The sequence below is a fragment of the Chlorocebus sabaeus genome, chromosome 11 (assembly GCF_047675955.1).
Source record: "Chlorocebus sabaeus isolate Y175 chromosome 11, mChlSab1.0.hap1, whole genome shotgun sequence".
Taxonomy (NCBI): Eukaryota; Metazoa; Chordata; class Mammalia; order Primates; family Cercopithecidae; genus Chlorocebus; species Chlorocebus sabaeus.
Window position 1 is genome coordinate 25,878,649 of NC_132914.1, and position 24,593 is coordinate 25,903,241.

General features: G+C 37.9%; 1 protein-coding gene across 9 annotated transcripts in view; it reads right to left on the minus strand.

Annotated features, from left to right (window-relative positions):
- Window positions 1–24,593, minus strand: part of DNAI7 (dynein axonemal intermediate chain 7) — an 84,778-nt gene that overhangs the window by 5,792 nt on the left and 54,393 nt on the right. For 6 of the 9 annotated variants that reach the window (XM_073020561.1, XM_007967942.3, XM_073020560.1 and 3 more), the window contains 5 exons: window positions 12,215–12,290; window positions 10,777–10,937; window positions 8,509–8,665; window positions 4,010–4,224; window positions 1,135–1,332 (listed from right to left, as the gene is read on the minus strand). In XM_073020561.1, the coding sequence (XP_072876662.1) occupies window positions 1,135–1,332; window positions 4,010–4,224; window positions 8,509–8,665; window positions 10,777–10,937; window positions 12,215–12,290 (807 nt within the window). The remainder of the gene's footprint in view (window positions 1–1,134; window positions 1,333–4,009; window positions 4,225–8,508; window positions 8,666–10,776; window positions 10,938–12,214; window positions 12,291–24,593) is intronic. The other 3 variants (XM_073020564.1, XM_073020558.1, XM_073020562.1) reach the window with 1 other exon arrangement.

A 24,593-nucleotide genomic window follows, 5' to 3' on the forward strand; every position in this document is an offset into this window, starting at 1 on the left:
TTCCCCAGATGAGGCACGTGGCTAAAGTCCCCACCTTTGAGTTTCGCTCAAGTGTTATCTCTCATTGAGCCGCCCTCCCTGACACCCTATTTAATATGGGTGTCATATGGCCTTAGCCTCACTATTCCTGATCTATCTTTTCTTTTTCCCATAGCACTTTTCACCTTTTTAACATACTAATCATTTATTTAAAAATTTTTTCCTTTGACTGGGAAGGAAAACAAAGGTAAGGACCTTTGTTTCATTCATTGATGTATCCTAATCATCTAAAATAGTGCCTAGCACATAGTGTTCAGAAAATAGTATTTCCTTGAGTAGAATATTCTGAAAGCATGAACAGAACACTACATTCAACATTACAGAGTAACAGGCAATTTGAGTTACTAAAACCAAGGGTTTTTTTCCTATGCATATATGTACATACACTTATTATTTCTAAATGTTATATGAATATCTACTTATATTGTCATTTTCTGATACATTCATAAATGTTCTTGGGTATAGAACTCTTCTGCCTACAAATTCACTTTTCATGATTAGAAGTTACTTTGTGTCTTCATATATCATAAATGTTTACTAAGTATCTGCTATACTCTAGGACTACGCTAGATGCTAGAAGAATCAACGTTGATTAAGAAATGACCCCCATCCTCAAGAAGCTCACAGTTTAACCTGGAAAGATCTTATTGAAGTAAAGCCTTGTGAGGAACATGAAACAGTACATAGACAAGGAGGCTCTGCCAAGAAACCAAAGGAAGTGGGTTTTGTACATTGGTGGTCCTTGTATTCTTAATTCTGCCTAACTTACCATGTTTGGAAAAGTGCAGTTATTTACTATTTTAAGAAATCTTATATAATATCCAGTAATGCAAAAACAAAGTATACAAAATAAGAATTGCTTAAACTACCTTTTCACTAAACTGACCATCTGTGGATATGCTCCATTTGTCAATATGAAGATTGTACTACAGGCTTACTTAGGGAAAATTATTAAACTTGAGAGAACCCTGGATTTCTGGTCTTTTCACTTCTTTCTTTCTAACTATAATACTGTATAAATGAACATATAAAACACAGTGTATATAATATTAAATTATATAACATTTAGTAATTGCTAACATTTTAAATGCCTACCACATTAAATTTGGAAAGATTCATTCTTGCCTTATTGTTTATAATAACATAAAAATGAGAGTGTCTAGTAGGAAAGATATTCAGTCCAGCTTCTTTCAAAGCAATAATGAAAGGAATAGGAGTCATCCATGTCCCTTCCAAAATAGAGATGTGTTTCTTGTCTTTCAGTTTGACTGAAGATAACATGCAGAGGTTTTCCTAGTTTAAGAAAAAAGAAGGTTTTATGTAAGTTAAAGAAACCATTACTTCAGTATCACTCCAGGTGCAGCCTTTAGATGCTTTATACATTTTTAAAAATCATCTATCCCTCTATACTAGAAAGAATGCAGGGCAAGTATATCTTAGGCCTCATCTGAATGCTCTGACACAAAGTCCCCATGTTACCTTAAGCAGTTGACCAACTCTTTGGGCTTCATCAGAACAATCAAAGGAATGGGCTACATCATCTCTCAAGCCTCCTATTTTATAAGTTATAAGAATACGCACATGTTCACATTGAATTAAAACAGTTATTAGGTAACAATTATGATTCTACTTTTAGGGATCATTCTTTTCACACCCATAAAAGTTAACATAATCAGGCAATATTATCCAGTTTTAAAGTCTCGCAAAGTGACAGTTTGAAGGTGTGTAGAATTCACATCTCATTTTTTTTAATGTTAATAATATATTTCATTTAACCCACTATATCTAAAATATTTCAATATGTAATCGGTATAGAAGTTATTAATGAGAGTTTGCATTCTTTTCTTCATACCAAGTGTGCAAAATTTGTGTTTATTTTACAGTTAGAGCATGTGCTAACTTGGACTAGTCACATGCAGTAGCTACATATGGCTGGTCGCTACCGCATTAGACAGCACAGATCTACTAACCTGAAAACGCACACTGAGCAGTCTTGGGTGTTTCGATCATCATATTAATAAGTGAACTTTGTGAAGATGCTTGTTATTTTTCCATGAGTCTAGAGGAAGAACCTTTGCACAAGTGTCGTCAGGGCTGCTGGAATGGTGCAGGGAAGCCTGAAAGGAGGCTCCAGCAATACAATCCCCTTACACAATCTCAGAAAGGTCATGTAACCCCTAATCTCTATGGGCCTTAGTTTCTCTATATATACAACAGGAGGGTAGACCAGAAGCATTTTAAGGGCACTTGCACACTAATGATTCTAAGGCATTCCATCTCCCATCTCATCTAGTTTTTTGTTGTTGCTGTTGTTGTTGTTGTTGTTTCTGAGATGGAGTCTTGCTTTGTCACCCAGGCTGGAGTGCAGTGGCACAATCTTGGCTCACTGCAACCTCCGCCTCCTGGGTTCAAGTGATTCTTCTGCCTCAGCCTCCCGAGTAGCTGGGACTACAGGCGCGTGCCAACACGCCAAGCTAATTTTTGTATTATTAGTAGAGATGGGGTTTCACCATATTGGCCAGGCTGGTCTCGAACTCCTGACCTCATGATCCACCCACTTCAGCCTCCCAAAGTGCTGGGATTACAGGCATGAGCCACCGCACCCAGCCCTCATCTAGTTTTAAAAGCAAAGTTTAATAATATTCTAGGCTTTCTGTATTCATAATGAATTCTAGGTTATCTCTGTTTTTAAAAACAACTTTATTAAGATATATTTTACATATCATAAAATTCACCTATTTCAAGTTATAATTCAATGATTTTTAGTAACTTTACAGAGTGGTACAACTATCACCATAAATCCATTTTAGATCATTTTCATCCCTCCCAATAAGATCCCTCATGCTCATTTACAGTTAATCCCCACCCACCCTCAGCCCCAGGCAATGGCTAATCTACTTTTGTCTCCGTACATTTCAGGCTATGTAATTTATTTTCTTTTCCTTTTCTTCTTTTCTTTCTTTTTTCTTTCTTTTTCTCTTTCTCTCTCTCTCTTCTTTTCTTCCTTCCTTCCTACCTTCCTTCCTTTTCTCTTTTCTTTCTTTCTTTCTCTTTCCTTTTTTTTTTTCTCTCTCTCTCTCTCTTTCTTTTTTTTTGAGACAGAGTTCCACTCTGTTGCCCAGGCTGGAGTGCAGTGGTACGATCTCAGCTCACAGCAACCTCCGCCTCCTAGGTTCAAGCAATTCTCCTGCCTGAGCCTCCCGAGTAGATGGCATCACAGGTGCATGCCACCATGCCTGGCTAATTTTTGTATTTTTAGTAGAGACAGGGCTTCACCATGTTGGCCAGGCTGGTCTTGAACTGCTGACCTCAGGTGATCACCTACCTTGGCCTCCCAAAGTGTGGGGATTCCAGGCGTGAGCCACCACGCCCAGCTCAGGCTACATAATTTCTGACTGATGAGCAATAGGGGATCATTGAGAGAGAAACCAATCTCAAAAAGGATTTCAAATGGCTGGATGATAAAGATCAGGGAGCCCCTTTAGGGTGGATCAAAAACTCTGAAATTCATACTGCAACCAGGGTTGTTGGTTCATCAGTTGATCTATCCCTAGTAACTTTAAGGTACAAATTTAAGTTTGAGCCTTGCTATTTACATGTTTATTGCCTATTTAATTATTCTACTAATATTTCATTTAGAAATATAGCTCAAGGTACATTTTTTCATGATTAGAAGTTACTTTGTGTCTTCATATATCATAAATGTTTACTAAGTATCTACTATATTCTAGGACTACGCTAGATACTAGAAGACACATATTTCAATATATAAATTGAAGACACATATTTCAATGTATAAATTATAAGACACATATTTCAATAAGACACATATTTCATTATATAAATGATTATAAGACACATATTTCAACATATAAATCAGCAGCCATTGATTGCTTTTGACAAACTAGTATTCCATCAAAATGGTTTACCTCTGATATGACAGTATATAACAAGTATAATAGTAACTCACCTTAATTTGTATCTGAATCTCAGTAAATACTGTAGTCACAGTTAAAAGTACTTTATTTACATCAAGTGGTCTTAGTTCCCATGACTGGTACGGCATGTTAATATGAGCATCTTGAATCAAGGTAACAGGGCCAAAGGTGTCCAGGCTGAATGTTACAAGTCTTTCCTTTGGTTTGTAGGATACGTTGCTGATGCCATCAGTTCTCCAATGTTTACCTTTATAATTAATGAAGAAAGTGACACTAGTTTCAATTTTTCCCTATTAAAAAAAAGAAGATAAATGAAACCACCAAAAAAACGCTTTGTATAAACTGATCTTTCATATTTAGAACAGAAACTCAAAAGAAGGCCAGCTTTGCTGAGACATTCCCCTGCCTACAGGATCAAGTCCCACCTCCTCAGCATGGTAAGACCTTCAGAATGACGCTTTGACTCACTTTATTGGCTCCATCCCTTGCCACTTCTCAAGGGAAAAAGTTTTTCTCTTTTCAGCCCCACTTTTTTTCTTTCCTTAACAACACTGTATGTATACCTCTGGGCCTCTGCACATACAGTTCTTTCTTCCTACAATACTCTTCCCTAATCTTTCAGGAAATTCTCATCATCTTTGCTTTAAAATGACTTCAGAATTCATATGTTTTATGTATACACTTCAATTATCTTTAGTAAATTTACCCAGTTGTGCAATCATCACTACAATCCAGTTTTAGAACATTTTTATCCCCTCAGTAAGATCCTTATGTCCATTTACAGTTAATTCCCATTCCCACCTCCAGCCCCAGGCAACGATTAACGTACTTCCTGTAGGTGGTCTTTTGTATCTCTTACAACTCAATAAAAAAAACACAACCTAATTTAAAAGTGGGTAAATGATCTGCATAAACATTTCACCAAAGAAGAGATATGAAAGGCTAATAAGTACTGAAAAAGATGATCAACATTATTAGTAATTAGGGAAATAAAACCACAGTGGGATACTACTTCACACCCACCAGAAGGGCTATAATCAAAAAGATAACAAATGTTGTGAACAAACAGAAGACCTCATATACTGCTGGCAGACATGTAAAATGGTACAGCTACTTTGAAAAACAATTTGGCAGTTTCTTTGAAAGTTAAATATAAACTCAGTACTCAACCCAGCAATTCCACTCTTAGGTACATACTGAACTGAAAACATGCCCACACAGAGACTTGCATGCGAACATTCTCTTCATCTTTGAGGGCCCTGTTCAACATTCCATCCTGTGAGAAGCCTTCCAATACTCTAAAGATTGAGCCATCTCTGTCGTGCTCTACAGCGCTTTACATCTATGCTAGCACCCTACTACGTTGTATTACAATACAGTGTTTTCCCATCTGCCTCTCCTACAACTTTGAAACTCCAAGAGGAAGAAACTATGCCTCATTTATCTCTCCCTCCCTTCCTCCCTTCGTACCTTCCTCCCTTCCTTTCTTTCTTTCTTTGGGTGGGAGAGGGGTCATCTTTATAGGACAAATAAATGAACCATTTTCTTCCTGTATGTGCTCTCCATTTCTACTTAGCTCTCTTTCCTGTTCTCAATTGGAGGGTTCTGTTGACTAGTTTTTACCGTTAGATTTCATATAATAAATACAATTACATTCACAGAATTATTTTTAATTCCTCTTTTTGTCTCTACATTAGCAAATAATTTTAATTTATAAGGTAAAAAGTTATTACCTATAAATAAATTCTCCAAATTGCTAGTATTTCCAGGCGAAATGTTTCCCCGTGGTTTAAAAATTACTAGAGTTGTAAATTACTGCTGTCTAATTGCTGAAGTTGTAGAGTGAAATTTTGCACAAGTTTATTTCCCTGAATTGTGTGGAATGATTTACCTTGTCTAATTCTAATTTCATGTGAATAATTTTTTTTTTCAGACGGAGTTTCACTCTTGTCACCCAGGCTTGAGTGCAATGGCGCAATCCTAGCTCACCACAACCTCCGCCTCCCAGGTTCAAGCAATTCTCCTGTCTCAGCCTCCTGAATAGCTAGGATTACAGGCATGTGACACCACGCCTGGCTTTTTTTTAGTAGAGACGGGGTTTCGCCATGTTGGCCAGGTTGGTCTCGAACTCCTGACCTCAGGTGATCTGCCCGCATCGGCCTCCGAAAGTGCTGGGATTACTTTGGGTGTGAGCTACCACACCCAGCCGTGTTAATAATTAATGTGATAAATACTTAGGAATATTACCATTAAAGTGACACCTGTGAATATCAAAAGAGATAAAGTTGTTCATGTTGATATATTTTATAGTTTAATATGTAAGAATTTACTAGGTTTTTAAACTTTTTTTTGTTTTTTGAGACAGGGTCTCACTCTGTCACCCGCGGAGTGCTGGGGCACGATCACAGCTCACTGCAGCCTCAACCTCCTGGGCTCAAACAATGCTCCCATCTCAGCCTCTGGGATAGCTGGGACTACAGGCACGTGCCCCCATGCCTAGCTAATATTTGTACTTTTGGTGGAGATGGGGTTTCTCCATGTTGCCCAGGCTGGTCTTGAACTCCTGAGCTCAAGTAATCCACGCACCTCAGCCTCCCAAAGTGCTGGGATTACAGGTGTGAGCCACTGCGACTGGCCTACTGTTTTTAATACATAGACTACTTCTAGAATATAAATAATATATCTTGTATGTCTGTCTATACAGACAAAAATGTAGAGCACCAGGGCATCTATTAAAAAATTTAAAAAACAAAATATTTAAACTTCCTGGTATAAATTCCTAAATTCTCTGTTCCTAAATTTTCCATAACTAAATAAGTAATTATGTAAAAGCTCTATGCCTTAGTGATATTTGTTCCCAGCCTATCACCAAGTATATAAATCCCTTCACCAACAGATGAATCTAGAAAAACCTTAAAAACAAAGGTGCACTCTCATTTAGGATCCTTAAAATGGCATATATTAACTCATCAGACCAAGATCTCTCAAAATTCAGCAAGCCTACTCCAAAGGAGGTATTTGTTAAAGATTAACAAATCATTAGCTTAGATCACTGTAGATACTTACAATTTTATTAATATTTAAGTTTTGAATAAGCAATAATGTCCCACGGCTCAAAAATAAAAGGTATAAAAAGGTATACAAAAGTGGCTAATTTTCCCTTTCTCAAGTTTCCCATTTGCTCATTTGCTCATCCCCAATACTTGTGTACAATTTATAAATAACATTAATCAAATATTAATTATCCAAATCTGAACTATTTGGTTATTCCAGAAGAGTAGAGTTTTTATCTGTTTTTGATTTGCTAAACTATTTTGATATATATATATATATTTTTTTCTTTTTTTTGAGATGGAGGGAGTCTCGCTCTGTCGCTGGAGTGCAATGGTGCAATCTCGGCTCAATGCAACCTCCGCCTCCCAGGCTCAAGCAATTCTCCTGCCTCAGCCTCTCAAGTAGCTGGGACTACAGGCATGTGCCACCATGCCCCATTAATTTTTATATTTTTAGTAGAGATGGGGTTTCACTATGTTGGCCAGGCTGGTCTCGAACTCTTGACCTCAGGTGATACGCCTGCCTCAGCACTCCCAAAGTGCTGGGATTACAGGCGTGAGTAACAGTGCCTGGCCTGATTTTAATATTTTCACTCATTTTTGCCTGTTTGTTTTGTTTTGAGACAAGTCTTGCTCTGTGGTCCAGACTGGTGTGCAGTGGCGTCATCTTGGCTCACTGCAACCTCCCCCTCCCGAGATCAAGCTATTGTCCGCCTCAGCCTGCGGAGTAGCTGGGATTACAGGTGTGTGCCACCACACCCCGCTTATTTTCTATTTTTAGTAGAGACGAGATTTCACCATGTTGGCCAGGCTAATGTCAAACTCCTGACCTCAGATGATCCACCCGCCTCGGCCTCCCAAAGTGCTGAGATTGCAGGCATGAGCCACCACGCCTGGCCTGTTTGTTTTTTTGAGACAGACAGTCTCACTCTGTCGCCCAGGATGGAGTGCGGTGGCACCATGGCAGTTCATGGCAACCTCCACCTCCCAGGTTCAGGCGATTCTCATGCCTCAGACTTGCAAGTAGCTGGGATTACAGGCGCACATCACCATGCCCAGTTAATTTTTGTAATGTTTTAGTAGAGAGGCGGGGTTTCACCATGTTGCTCAGAATGGTCTTGAATTCCTGAGCTCAAGTGATCTGCCTGCCTCGACCTCCCAAAGTGCTGGGATTTACAGGCGTGAGCCACCGTGCCCAGCCTTTAACTCGTTTTTTAGAAACATAACGGTATAACCATAAAGTAACTGTTCATAGACAATGGCAGATATAGATACTTTAGGAGTTAATATTTACAACACTCAGCAAATTCTAAGCTTCAACCCCTATTCATTTCCATTAAGAACAAACAAAACGAGACCCTAGAATTGGCAAAGAAATATGTAAAATAATAAGTTCAGTTAATACACTACACTTCCTGTTTCAATTTAAGGCTTTTATTGTTATCCCTCTTTTTATTACATAATTATAAAAGCTGTACCTTCAGCATCCCACCTTACAACCATAGGATTCTCAAAAAAGATGACATTCTCATGAACCTCAAGAGTGACCTCTATAGGTGGGAAAGCATTTTCTGTCTCAAAGTCTTCTGTAGTTTCTGGAGGATATGTGGATTTCTGTAATCCTTCTTTGAGTATCTTTTAAAAATGACCAAAACAACATCAAGTTAGTTGACTGGTAACAGTGAAAAATGTAAATAGTACTGAATAAGCGATACAGTTATTTTTAATAAGCACTGCAGTTTGATCCCATTTATACATAGATTAAGAAAATGTCACAACAACATTTAAAAGATAAATGATTGAGAAGAAAAGTTACTAAAGATGAATGTACAGAACTTCCTATGGGCCAGATTGTGTGGTGGGGCTTCCTTATCATTGTATTCCTCTAAGCAATCCTAAAGGCCTATATTTAACAGAGATGATAACTAAGACTTGGAAAAATCAAGTAATTTGACAAAGATTACAAAATGACTTCAAAGGGGCACCAGAACTCAAAACCAGGTGCATGGGACCCTAAATCACATGCTCTAATACCATGCTAAGGGTGTGCAGGTAAAGAGAAAGAAACATAGACGACCTTTTGAGAAGAATGGAAATGAATGAATGCAAGTGAATTAACCAGACAGCAGATGTTTCTGGGATAAGGAAGATTTGTGCATTATCTGAATGCAGCAGACAAGGATCTAGAGAAGGAAGAAAGATTTAAAAATATTAGAAAATAGAAGAAAAATTAGGGCAAGATTCTAGAAGAGGTGGAAAGTTATTGAAAAAGCCTTGAAAATGAGGAAAGCCTCTTTGTTGCAGGAGAGAAAGATAGCTGTGAAGGAGGATTCTTTGGGTTCAAGGGGAGAGCATGAAGTGGTCTCAGGACACTGTGACAAAAGTCAACAACAACAGATCTTTAGATGGATTCTTGAAAACCCCAGCTCAGTCTGGGACCTTATGGATAAAGAGAATATTAAAATTTTGTTGGAGTGGGAGGTGATTAGGGCAATAACAGGGGGGAAAAAAGGTTAGGAAATACTTCTCAAATACAAGAATGCACCAAGGTCCTTAATGGATAGGATTGTGGGTGAGAAGTACCCAGCAATCTGTGTACAGGTTGTGTTAGGGGAGAGAGGGTGAGAGGAAAAGAGAGAGAGAGACAGGAAGAGGAGGAGAAAGAGAGAGAGGAAGGAAGGGGCAGCCTATGACCACATAACTGGGTATGTATGGTAGCATTCTATGAGAAGCAAGCCACCATGAGGTTAAGTTAAAAATAAACCAAGTCAATAATAGCACAAGTGTTACTACTTATAAAACAGGGGCGAGAAACTCCTTGAAAGATGATCTAACAACCGTTATCACCAACGTGTGGTCAGTGCATCAGCAGCATTGGCATCACGTGGACTGATTTTCAAATTTCAATGTGCATAGGAATTACCTGGGGATCTTGTTCAACTGCAGATTCAGTAGCTCTGAGGTGCAGCCCAACATTACGCATTTCTTGCATGTTCCCAGCTGACACTAATGCTGCTGGTTCAATGCTGTTGATTTAGGACCGTATTTTGTATATCAAGGATTCAGACTAGTGATTTTCAAACTTTAGGGCGTGTTTTTCCAAAACAGATTGTTGAGCCTTACCTCCAGGGTTTCTGATTTAGTAAGTTTGTGGTGGGGCTCATTAATTTGCATTTCTAGCAAAGTCCCAGATGATGCCAGAGGATGCTGATGCCTCTGCTCGAGGGAACACATATTGACAACCACTGATTTAGACTAGAGTCCGCAAACTACCGTCCCTGGGAAATCCCACCCACCACCGATTTCCATAAATAAAGTTTTATTGGAACATAGCTGTGCCCATTGGTTTATACACAGCAGTTTTAGTGCTGCAATGGCTGAGTTGAGTAGTTGCATCAGAGCTGGTAGGGACCGCAAAGGTGAAAATATTTACCAGCTGGCGTGTTACAGAGAAAGTTTGCCAACCTCTGATCTAGAATATTAAGGCAAAATTGGCACTAACAAAACATGATGATGTAAATTTACAATGAGGTTAGCATATATGAATTCTAGTATAAACTTCATATTATTTTACATTCTTTTAGTATCTGATTCTAATTTTCAATACCAATAAAGACAGTTTAAAATTACATTTTTTCGTTTGTGTTTAATAGGGTTAAAACTTATTAGATGTTAGATAATATGAAATAAAGTAAAAGCATGAGCAATTATTTTACTTATAAGTTTTGATTCAAGAATAAACCTACTTCCACAATCATCCATCCCTTCACTGGTTTACACTGTGGAGGAAGCTGCAAAATATCCAAGTGGTATACTCCACCCAGAGTTGTGAACCGGAATAAATCCACCATATCGTTTTCAAAGAAATCTGGCTTTTCAGAAGAATTCTCTACCAGCAACAACTGTGCTAAAATTAATCAGATTAACAGGTTTCAAATAGATTACAGTTTAGTATGCTCTTAGGAAAGAAATTTTAAAATTCTAACACTGGTAAAGGATGTTTCTATTCAACTAGCTACTAAGACTTTTCAAAAAGTGGTTAACTCAAAATGATTCATAGAGCTGACCTTGGAAGTGGAAATAGGCATGGGTAATGGTGGGGCATAGGGGAGGACACAATTTTTATTTCATCTACAAAACCATACAATAAGCATGTGTTATTATTAAAATGAAAACAGGTTGGGGGGCAGTGGTTCATGCCCAGTACTTTGCGAGGCTGAGGTGGGAGAATCACTTGAGACTAGGAGTTTAAGATGAGCCTGGGCAACATAGCAAGACCCCATCTCAACAAATAATTAAAAAATTAGCTAGCCTGGTGGTGCATGCCTGTGTGGTCCCAGCTACTCAGCAGGCTGAGGTGGGAGAATTACTGGAGCCTGGGCAGTTGAGGCTGCAGTGAGCCATAATCCGTACCACTACTGGGCAACAGAGCAAGATCTCATCTCAAAAAAAAAAAGTAGAAAGAAAAAGTGGAGAAAAGGCCTGTTATGAAAAAATACGCTAAGAAATATATAGAAAATAGATTCCTAGAAGTTATTGGGAAAGAAGCATAAAGTTAACAGAAAAGATGTATATAAATCTCAAACTAAAAGACTGACAAATTGGACATCACATTTCTAAATCACATTTCCTTGACATTTCTAAACTATATCCAACTGCTATTTGCCAGGACTAGACTGAATGCAAACACTTGTGAATACCCAGAAGTGTTGAGAGACTTTCAGTTGTGTATGTGCACTTGTGAAAGTTCATTACAACATTGTAATAATACAAAATTAGAAACAACCTATCAATAGGGATTTAAACAGTGTTCCATTATTGGATGGAATTATACAACTACTTTAAAAAGTGAGGTTACCAATGTATTCTTAGAATAATGTTTAATATTCATTTATATGAAATATATATTGCGTTCTATGTATGTAACTTATTGTTAGGTGGGAGAAAAATATTCTCAACAAAAACATTTGTATAATATAATCCCATGGTTTTATCAGAAATTAAGAGAGACAGGGATAAATTGAGCAAAGAAATCTGTTAACACTGTCAGAAAAGGGACTACAAAGAATTTTCACTTTAAATATATTTTTGCAATGTCTGAATATTTTAAACCATGATCCTGTATTTCTTCTGTAAGAAGAAAATCTCAATAAAGTTAAATTCTTAAAACATAATTTAGAATACCTGCTAAAACAGTTTCACTTAATACTTTCATCTCTAGTTCACATTTTATGGCTTCAGATTCTTCCTCAGCGGAACTCTGTAAAAAACCACAGACATATAGGTGTGATTGTCAGTGTCTACAGAGCACAGTCATTGTCTTTGTGTTCTAGTACTCACTTCAGATGTCTGGTACCTTAATTCTAGGGCCGAAAACCCTAAACTGATACTTGCTCTACTATAAAACTGGACTCAAAAGCAATATTTTAAAGAGCAATTAAAATCTCCACAAAACTTCACAAGGGCAAGAAGCTATCCTGCTCAGATTCTCTGCTGAAAACCCTTAAGTGTAAAAGATGGAGATTAGGAAGCAATACCAGCTATAAAAAAAATTATTTATATTTGCATTTTGGTTTATCCAGGGGGTAGATTTTGCTTAAATTTGATAATCAGCTCTGATAGAGTCATCCCAAAGCCTGCTTTGGGGTAAGTCTCTTAAGGAAATTGAAGACGTTGTACCTCAAGTAACGTAGAAGATAGTATCTCATTGTACTCTAGTGCAGTAAAAATAATCTAGACTTTATGTCTAAATCTGCCACGAACTTACTTTTCTGACCTTGAGCAAGTCATTTAACTATTATGAGCCTCAAATTCTTGATGTAACGTATTTAACTGTGTATCAGACATATAACACATCTTGCAAACAATCCGAAGAAATAAGGAAACTGAAGCTGAGGGAGATAACTGTTTTAAGGGTCAAATAAGATAATGGAAATAAAAGAACTTTGGGTAAAGTAAAGCACTAGACAAATGCAGTGTTGCTAGTATAAAAATTGTGTGTGTGTGTGTGTGTGCGCGCTAATACGTGCAAATTGAATGACATCCAGCAAACTTCATTTGACTTCAGGTAGTACCTGTACTTCTGCAGCAACAGAATAACCTTATACCAGAGTTCTAGTCAGAAATTTAAAACTAGTTATTCCCATGACTCTTAACCATCATACACAGACAAGTCCCCCATAGTAAACTAGTCTTTCCCATCTCTCATCACCATATTGCCTCATGTGTCTTCCTCCTGATCAGCTTTAACACTATTGCATTCTCTGCAAACCCTTTCCATCACGCCTCTGAACCTTCTCCCTTGTTTATTCATTCAAAAAAAAAAAAAAAAAAAAAATTACAGAGCTCCTAAATAGCAGTGGCATTGCTAGACACTGGCAATAAAAGACAAAGTCCCTGATGTAAGGAACTTCCAGTCTATTAGGGAAGCAAGTAAACAAATGGTTGTATTTTTGTAAGTGTTGTAGTAGAAAGTAAGGGATCCACAATAGGAGTACAAGGAAGAAGAGTTAATTCTGTGGGAAAATAGGTGGATGAAGACAGGCAACACCTCTCTTACCTAAAGGTAGTAAGTTTGAACTAATTTTTTTTTAAACTTTTATTTTAGGTTCGAGGGTACATGTGAAGGCTTGTTGTATAGGCAAACTCAGGTCACAGGAGTTTGTTGTACAGATTATTTCATCACCTAGGTATTAAGCCTAGTACCCAATAGTTATTTTTCTGCTCCTTGTTCTCCTCCCACCCTCTACTACTAAGTACGCCCCAGTGTCTGCTGTTCTCTTCTTTGTGTTCATGAGTCCTCATCATTTAGTTCCCACTTATAAGTGAGAACATGTTGTATTTGGTTTTCTGTTCCTGCATTAGTTTGCTAAGGATAATAGCCTTCAGCTCCATCCATGTTCCTGCAAAAGACATGATCTCATTCTTTCGTATGGCTGCACAGTATTCCATGGTGTATATGTACATTTTCTTTATCTAATCTGTCACTGATGGGCATTTAGAGGTTGATTCCGTGTCTTTGCTATTGTGAATAGTGCTACAGTGAACATTCACGTTCATGTGTCCTTATGGTAGAATGATTTATATTTCTCTGGGTATATACCCAGTAATGGGATTGCTGGGTCAAATGGTAATTCTGCTTTTAGCTCTTTGAGGAATCACCATATTGCTTTCCACAATGGTTGAACTAATTTACACTCCCACCAACAGTGTATAAGTGTTCCCTATTCTCCACAACCTCACCAGCAACTTTTAGTTTTTGACTTTTTAGTAGTAGCCATTCTGACTGGTGTGAGATGGTATCTCATTGTCGTTTTGATTTACATTTCTCTAATGATCAGTGATATTGGGCTTCTTTTCATATGCTTCTAGGCCACACATATGTCTTTTGAAAAGTGCCTATTCATGTCCTTTGCCCACTTTTTAATAGGGTTGTTTTTCTCTTCTAAATTTGTTAAGTTCCTTATAGATGCTGGATATTAGACCTTTGCTAGATGCATAGTTTGCAAATATTTTCTGTCATTCTGCAGGCTGTTTACTCTGTTGATAGTTTCTTTTGCTGTGCAGAAACTCTTAAGTTTAATTAGATGCCACTTATCAATTTTTGCTTTTGTTGCAATTGCATTTGGTGTCTTTTTCATGAAATCTTTGCCCATCCTATGTCCAGGATTGCATTGCCTGGGTTGTCTTCCAGGGTTTTTATAGTTTTGGGTTTTACATTTAAGTCTTTCATCCATATTGAGCTGATTTTTGTAAACAGTATAAGAAAGGGGTACAGTTTCAATCTTCTGTATATGGCTAGCCAGTTATCCCAGAACCATTTTTATTGAACAGGGAGTCTTTTCCCCATTGTTTATTTTTGTCAGCTTTGTTGAAGATGAGATGTTTGTAGATGTGTGGCCTTATTTCTGGTCTCTCTTACCTGTTCCATTAGTCTATGTGCCTGTTTTTGTACCAGTACCATGCTGTTTTGGTTACTGTAGACCTGTAGTATACTTTGAAGTCAGGTAACATGATGCTTCCAGGTTTGTTGGACTAAATATTGAAAAAGAATTATTAATAGATCCTCCCCCCAAAATAGTGGGAAAGAATTCTAATGTGAGTGAAAGGCATGAAGCGAAACAGGGTTCCAAGCACTCCAAGTGGTCAGGTATAGCTGGAGTGAGGCATGCCAGGAGGGTGTAAAGATCTGAGGCTGGAGAGATGCCAGATTGTGGAGAGCTTTGAATGCCACTCTAAAGACTTCAGAATTTCTCCTATGGGTAAAGGAAAGCTCATAAAAGGCCTTCAGCAGGAACCTAATGTGAAGATATTTGCATTTGGAAAGAGTATTCTGGCAGCCACCAGATCAATGGGCTGCTCAGTGAAGTGCTAGAAGTCCAATGTAGAGAGGATCAGGACCTACCCAAGGCAGAAGCAACCAGGGCCACTAGATGGAGCTTATAGGAGAGATGATAAGGAATTAAAAACCTAACTTGAAGAGGGACTGGATATAAAAGTAAAGCAAAGGAGAGGCTAAGGCTGATGTTCAGGTGTTGGATTTAGGTAATTAAGGTAGAGGGTGATAACAATTAGCACCAAGAAAAAAAAAAAAAAAGAAAAGAAAAGAAAAAGAAAAGGAAGAGGAAGGACAGGTTTGGGGGAAAAGTAATGAATTTGATTGTGGAATGTTGAATTTGAGGTCCCTGTGGGATAGCCAGGTAGCCTTTGGCATTACTTACGTTTAAAAACCAAGTTGCATTTATTTCTTACAGGGAGGATTATGATCCATAAAAAATACCAAAGATATCAGACCAATAGGCAAGTCAGTCTAATTCATATCTTCAAAAAGTTGAGAACTCTTCAAAGAGTTTAGACCAAACTGGCTTCTTATCTTGCAGGAACACCAGGAATTCAGACTTTCTCACCAGAACTTTTCCCCTGATAAACATGAGTACTTCACCTCAGCACACAACAACAGGAATTTATCACTTTCAATATTACCACATCATAAAGAGGATATTCTTGCATATGACACATTGCCTTTACGTAAGTCAAATTTTTAAAAATTTGTACTACTCTTTAGCTCAACTGACTCTTTTCTGAAGTTAGACTTCTAGAAAGATGCAATGAGTCAACTTACACTCTAGCACAAGCTCCTTAATTCTGATAACTACTCTCGAATGTTTTCCTGTAACTGCAACAGTGTCATCAGAACGTGCTCCTGCACAAAAACTTCAAATCTCATTTGCTGACAATACGGGTATAATGTATAAGTTTTATACATTATAATAATAATAAACTCCTTGTGTTTGTTGGCAATGAAGCCAAAAAAATACTTCTTTATTCCTATTTTCATCATGTTTTACATCTGGTAATGAAGGTCCTCTTTCATCATAATTCTTTTACAAAATTGGGTGTTTTCCAAGTATTTTTTTCTTCTAGATAAACTTTAAGAGTATTTTGTCAAGCCTCAAAAATTGACACCTGGAATTTTTACCTCAATTGTATTAAATTTATAGACTTATAATAGATTAAGAGTAAATAACAATTTCTAAAAGATGTTTCCTTGGAAATTTTGACAGAATATGAATCAGAGAAGGTAAAGTAACTTTTCAATAATATCTTGGCTCAACGTATACAAGAACTAGTTTATAACATGAAAGAATGTCATGGGACACTAGCAAATAATTTTCATTGCAACTTGATAAATGCACAGATATTATAATATAGAAATTCCTTAGTAAATGTGCAATTTGAATTTGATATAAAAACATAACCTATCATTAATAGGTCGATCAATAAAAACAGAATATAGATTCCAGAAATAGATCATAGGATCCACTTGAAAATTTAGCATATGGCATTTCAGATCAATGGAAAAAGTCTAGGTTTATATGGTATGTGTTTTGAGACAGCTGGCTAAGATTTGCAATAAAATAAATTTAGATTCATTCTTCTCACTTTACACTAAAATAAATTCCAGATGGTAAGATTCAAATGTAAAAACAAAACTAAACCAATCAAAAGCTACAAAAATCATGAAAGTACTGGAAGAGAATATATGAAACTGATGCCAACAATTATTAATGAAGTAAATGATCTTGATAATATCTGCAAAATGTCAGCACTGAACACAAGTTTGACAGAATGTCTTGAATTTTATTATCCATCAACAGAAGATCTATGCAAAAGAAATTCATTGATCTGAAATATACTTTTTCATCAAAAGATAATTTCAATTTTACTATAACTCAAAATAAATCATTGGAACTGATTCTTGATACAGAATTGAAAATGAATTTTGAAAATACAGCATTAATTAAGAATAATTATCCTGAGACTACTGGTCTCATTCATTCCAGTGGCTTTAAATACTATCTATAGACCAATGGTCCCCAAACATAAGCTAGTGATGCTCTGTAGGTCACACACATTGTGTGCTGCTTGACTGCACAAGTTCAGAACATAACCTGCACATGAACATGTACGTGGAGCTGTGCCTGACTTTCCTCTGAACTCCAGGTTCACATTTGCCTACCTGTCATTTCCACTTGCCTCCCCCAAACCTACTATGACCCAAACAGAACTCTTTGTTTCACAGCCACTCTCAACTGTTTCACTCCATTCCTGTTCATCTCTGTAAACTGTACCACCACATGCCTCATTTCTCAAAATAAAAACTCAGATATATTTTACCTCCAAAACATCTCCCAAACATATTCATCTTTCTACAGCTCTTACTGCAACCTCTGTCAGAACCACCATGGCTTCTTATTACTTACCAGTACTACTGAACTAGATACTGTGCTTTTATTCTGGCCCCTCACAATTTTTTCTCTATACAGTAGCCAGAATAACCTTTCAGAACCATACATCACATCAAGTCACACTCCTACTTACCACCCTCTAATGGCTCCCCACTGCATGTATAATAAAAGCCTAAATTCTCACTCTGGCCTGCAAAGCCTGACTTTATCTGGCTTGTGCCTCCTTTTCCAACTTTATTACCTACCACTTTGCTTCTTGCCCATCATAAATCAGTCGCTGGCCTTCCTTCTCACTTGTCTTATGACATCTGCAATAATTGTGACTGAAGACTACTTTTACCTTCATCGTTTTTTTTGTTTTTGTTTTTGTTTTTTATTGAGACGGAGTCTCGCTCTGTCGCCCAGGCTGGAGTGCAGTGGCCGGATCTCAGCTCACTGCAAGCTCCGCCTCCCGGGTTCACGCCATTCTCCTGCCTCAGCCTCCCGAGTAGCTGGGACTACAGGCGCCCGCCACCTCGCCCGGCTAGTTTTTTGTGTTTTTTTAAGTAGAGACAGGGTTTCACCGTGTTAGCCAGGATGGTCTCGATCTCCTGACCTCGTGATCCGCCCGTCTCGGCCTCCCGAAGTGCTGGGATTACAGGCTTGAGCCACCGCGCCCGGCCTACCTTCATCATTTTATAGCTGATTCTTTCTTGTCATCTGGGTCTCAGCTAAATAATACGCCATCAAACAGGCCCTCCCTAACAACGGAATGTAAAGTCACTCCCAGTTGAATCCTGTTTAATTCTGTGCATAAATGATTACTATATGGTATTTGCTACTTTTTCTTATTTATTGTTGATTTCTCCTAACTTGCATGTAAATTATGAGAGAAGGAGCCTTATTTGTCCTTTGGCCATCCTCCCCTGCGGGCCAGAATGGTGCCCACCACATAGAGGTAGGCATATGATACATATTCAGTAAGTGAGTAAGGAAATGAGAACAACTCCCAGGGTATGACCTGGAAATGCACTGAAAACATACATTTGTGGCAGGTTAAAGGTTGTTGAATGTTAAGGAGCTCTGATGCTAGGTTTTTTATATAACCTATTCCCATGGATTTTTAATTTATCCACGATTATCACAAAACATCCCAAATTACTCAGGCTATTTCATATCTCCATACTTTTCCCTCTGGCCAGAATAACTTCCTTTCCTTCCTATCTAAACTTCTCCATGCTACACTGAAAGATTCAGCTCACGCTACCTCACGAGAGAAGACTTCCAATCTGTTCGTTTGTTTTTATTTTGGGTTTATTTTGATCTCCTTTTTTGTTATTTTTGTTTTTGTTTGAGATGGAGTTTCACTCTTGTTGCCCAGGCTAGAGTACAATGGCACAATCTCGGCTCACCACAACCTCCACCTCCTGGGTTCAAATGATTCTCCTGCCTCAGCCTCCTGAGTGGCTAGGATTACAGGCACCTGCCACCACACCGGCCAATTTTGTATTTTTAGTAGAGATGGGGTTTCTCCGTGTTGGTCAGGCTGGTCTCAAACTCCCGACCTCAGGTGATCCCCCTGGCTTGGCCTCCCAAAGTGCTGGGATTACAGGCATAAGCCACCGTGCCCAGCCTATTTTGATATCTTAACCCCCAAGTAGAATCTCTCTCATTGCACATATTAGAATATATGGTAACTCTTCTAATCCACAAGATTATTAGCCCATTAAAAACAAGATCGTGTTGAATCCCTTATCAATAGCAGGCATTTAGTAAATGTTTGACAAATAACATATACATTACATATATAAAATATTTATGTTTAATCCTGTATATATTTGTTTAAACTATCTTAAAGCCAGAGACTACTTTAACTTTTAAAAGTTCAAAGACCCCACATACTATCATGCATGCCCTTTAGATCACTAATGTAGTTCTGAAGGTAATTCTCATTAAAAATTAATTTCTCGCAAATGTGCTACACTTAAATTAGGTTTTTCTAAAAAGTTTGCATGATACAGTAATTGGGAAGACAGTATTACCCAATACCTATAATATTACTAGTATTACACATTTAAATGATCTAAAATGTGGTATTAAGAGCCCTCTAGTGGCAAACTTCTTGCTGCACTCATGAAAAAGAAAACAATGTGTACATTTTCTACTGTATGAGATTTAAATTTTTAAATGACCAAAATACTAAATACTTGTTATTTGTGATTATCTGACGTATCAAACATAACTCATATATTGTGGGCCATAATTGCCTGCATTATTATATCATATTTGCCTTGTATCAGTCTCTAAAGTCAATGTAAAGATACAAAAAATGTAAGATTTATAATAAAATATGATAACCTAAAATTGTGAGGTAAGCATTTTACCCCCAACCAAAAAAAAAAAACCTGGAAAAATACAGAATTTTTTCTCTAAATCCGAAACATAGTTAAGTTTGCCTACTGATCTTACATGTAGTCCCTAATTTACACATACACACAAAAGTTGAGTATCATGAATTTATATGGCAGTTTAAAACATTTAGAAAACATTTTGTCACACACAAATTGTTATGTGTCATGAATGAAACTTAGGGTTACGTTAGTTCCCCTGTAGCCGTGATTATATAGGAATACAAACTTAACCACTGTCTGTAAATATTGCTTCAAAAGCACACTGAGTTCCAGCTGGAATAGGAGGAGCACACCTTTCCTAAGGCTGCTGTAGTGACAGCAAGAATCTTCCTATCACCACATACTATGCCAGATCACTAAAGGGGTGGAGGATCAGAACTGCAGAGGAGAGAGTCCCAAGAATCCCCAGTGACCAGCTTGCAGAATCTGTAAAGGTAGCAGAAATGATCTCCAGCACACCCAACTGTAATGAAGAGGATCTTAAGTATCTCTCAATAGACAGGATAACTTTGAGGAGGATAGTGGTTGAAATCCCCAATTTATGTAGGCTGCTCACAACAAATCAGACTCAAGTCAGGGCCTGCTTTTCATCACTTACACATCCATTCATTCACTTCTTCCTTCATTCAATAAACATTCATTGAGCCCTTATGAGCTCTATTCTCTCTGCTTAAATGTGAAGTCTATCAAGAAATTCTCGTCCTCAAGATCATAATTTAGTGTTTAAGGTAAGAATTCTAATAATTAAACAGAATGACAAGAGCATCGTGGACGGACATCTAATTTAATCTGAGGAAACAGAAGATTCTATGGAGATAAAATTTAGGGTAAGTTTTGAATCAAGACAAGTAGAAGTTAGGTACAGGGATTAGTGTGATGGAAGAAGGGAATTTCACCTCAGCACAGAGGCTTATCATGAACTTTCCCCCTTTAAAGCCAAAATGGGAAATACATTGTTTCATTTCCTATGAGGAAAGTAATGTGTGTTCAGTACTTATTTATTGAAAATCTAAATAATACAATAGAGTACAGAGAATAAAAAAATCACTGATAATATACCACCATCCCATCCTTCTCCTGTTCTTCCCCCACCACCAAAACATAACCACTCTTTGGTAGAGAGGCTTCTAGATTTTTTCTGTGCATTCAAAAAAGCAGAATCGTATTGATAATAGTTTTAACTTTAAAAAACATTTAACAATACATTCTAGGCATCTTTCTATAGAAAAGTATATAAAATCTTTGTCATTTTAAATGATAAAATATCCAAATATCCAAACCAACTAGTATTGTTTGGATATTTTATAATTTTTTAATTTGTGGACTGTTTTTGCTACTATTAAAAAAACTTCAATGAACATCTTGGCACAATCATTTTTATTTATTTTGTTCTATTATTTTCTAATAATAAATTACTATAAGTAAAATCACTAATCATAGGCATGTTTACATGGTGCCAAATAAGGATTGTACAGATTTACTTTTCTAGTAACAGTATGTGAAGATGCCTGCCTGCTTAATCTGATAGGAAAACAAATGACCTTTTTTTTCTAATTTGATTACTTATTTGGTTCAGTACATTTTTATATTTTTATTGGCTAGTTGTATTTCTTTTCTCAACTGCCTGCTCATGTCCTTTGCTTAATTTTATATTAAGAAATTGTCTTCTCACTGATGTGTACAAATTCTTTACATTAGGGTATGAACCCTTTGTCATGTATGTTGAAATATTTTTCTCAGCCTGTTATTTGCCTTTCAGCTTTGTTTATAATGAGGTTTATGGGGCTACACAAATATTTGAATCCAATCTCTTTTTCATTCATGCTTTTGGTTTTGATGCACTGATAAGGTCTTGTTAGTAAAGATAAGTTTCCTACGTTCTCTTCAAATACTTTCATTATTTTTATAATTTTTGAATAGTTTGTTTTTATATTGGAAACTATGGTTTGTTGTTTTTTTTTTAGTCTTTAGGGTAAAGTGAAAATCAAATTTATTTTAAATCGTAGTCAGCTGCCCCAGCACCAATTATTATATCAAACTCATCCTGTCCATTCTTGGCTTCTGAAGCTTCTTTTATACAGATATTACGCTTCCTATTTCTACCCATCATCTCTCATTCTTTTTCCCTGACAAATCCCATCAAATGATCTGTCTTCCTCTTTTGAGCTGCTGATTGTCTTTATAAATCTAGTGATTTTTTGCTCCCTGCAGTCTACTCACACTTACAAAAGGCGGTTTACACTGTTCAGAATCTGTGGAAAGTGTAGGCCCATCTGACAAGTAGTTTTGCGTTGGGGGATTCTTCGCTCTAGGCAGTCACCCACCACCCTTCCCGCTTCAGCACAGAAGATGGCCTCCCCCTCCTGCCCTGGCACACTTCACCAGTACTATGGAGTTCTTCTGCTTCTGTGGAAATCATACAAACTTCAGCCTTATTCATATTAGCATTTTCCGAATGCTGTGGGGTTTTCGGCAGAAGGATAGAGCACATGTACATAAGCATAAGCATCTCCACATGTGTCTGGTGGTGGTCAGAAGATTTGTTCCTGGAAATGAGGGTGCTGAGTCAATGTTACTCTCATTTTCTAGGCAATCACCTATCTCTTTCTAAATCCCTTGATATACAGTTCCTCCAGCCAGGTTCCTGTATCTACCATTCACACAATTCTTACCATTCACAGACTTTGGACAAGTTTTCATTGCCTTTTATAAAGTAGAATTATTTCTGCCATATCACTAATTGCCTGCTGATCTTTATTTGAGGTTTCTTGGACTATGTATTTGTTTTGTTTTTATTGTTTTTGAGACAGGGTCCTGCAGTCTTGCCTAAACTTGAGGGTGGTGGCATGATCACTGCTCACTGCAGCCTTGACCTCCCGGGCTCAGGCAATCTCAGGGTTCCTAGCAACTCGAACTATAGGCATATGCCACCACATCTGGCTACTTTTTTTTATTTTTAGTCCAGCTGAGGTCTCGCTATGTTGCTCAGGCGGGTCTTGAATTCCTGAGCTCAAGGGATCCTCTTGTTTAGGCCTGCCGATAATCTCTACTGAGATTATAAGCTTGAGCCACTGCACCCAGCCTAGACTATGTATTTGAACATAGACTCAAATTTGATAAAATGTGCATCTTACCACTCATATAATGGTTTTCCTTGGCATACTTTTTTGAGACAGAGTCTCACTCTGTCACACAAGCTAGAGTGCAGTGGCACGATCTCAGCTCATTGCAACCTCTGCCTCCTAGATTCAAATGATTCTTGTGCCTCAGCCTCCCGAGCAGCTGGGATTACAGGCACATGCCACTATGCTCAGCTAATCTTTGTACTTTTAATAGAGATGGGGTTTCACCATGTTGGCCAGGCTGATCTCGAATTCCTGATCTCAGGTAATCCACCTGCCTCAGCCTCCAAAGTGTTGGGATTACAGGCGTGAGCCACCGCGCCCGGCCTCCTTGGTGTACTTTTGTGGCACTTTCAACATCATCATTTGCATATCTTTATTCATCATTATAACCTAAAATGGTTCAATATAACATTAAATAATAACAAAAACTGGATGTAGTTAAATTCATTGGTAAGGGCCATTCAAACTAAGAAAAGCTTAGTTCGGTACTTTCAGGCCCACTAGCTCTCTACAGTAATTGATGACGAATGTTGAGAAGAAGATATAAATTCACTATTCAGTCAGTATTGTAGTGGGTTCATATGCTTATATATTTAATATAAAACTATTGCCAGGCTTACAAGGAACATGGCAGACACAATGCAGGACTAACTTGCAGCTCCCACTTGGACAGACAGAACAGTGTATGGAGACTCATATTGTGAACTTTTGCTCTAGGAACTGCTGCAGGAACACACCAGGAAAACTGAAATAATTCACAGACTCTGAAAGAAGTGCTTGCCACTGCAAAGTCCATGAGACAGCTGAAATACTGTGAGTGTCCAAAGTGTGAGGGGGGATAATCTGCCTCCAAACACACATCCTCCCTGGGGAACCCGAAAATCCAGATCATGGGAGAAGGATTTAACCTTAACTAGAACGGAAATGGATTTAGAAAGCTGAATGAAGTAGAAGAAGCAGTGGGAAGAGTCCGGTAGGTGCTCCTGGTCTCCAGGGAAGCCATTTCTGACTTTATCTCACAGGGGTCCTTGGGGAGAGCTGCCAGTGGAATTGGGGAAGGACCACAGGGAGAAGGAAACTTCTAGCTGAACTTTGCAATACTTTCCACCAAGTACAAATTTTCCTGGGCAGGATCCGGGAACGGGGGATCAAGGGTGGTGGGGGGCAGTGGGAAATGGGAAGTACAGACACAAGCACAGAAGCCACAGAGGGCAGGGAGGGCAGAGTCTGAAAGCCCTGGTTGCTTTCTCAGTGGGGAGGCTTGTAGCCTGGGGCAAGATCTCAGCCCTCCTCATTGGTT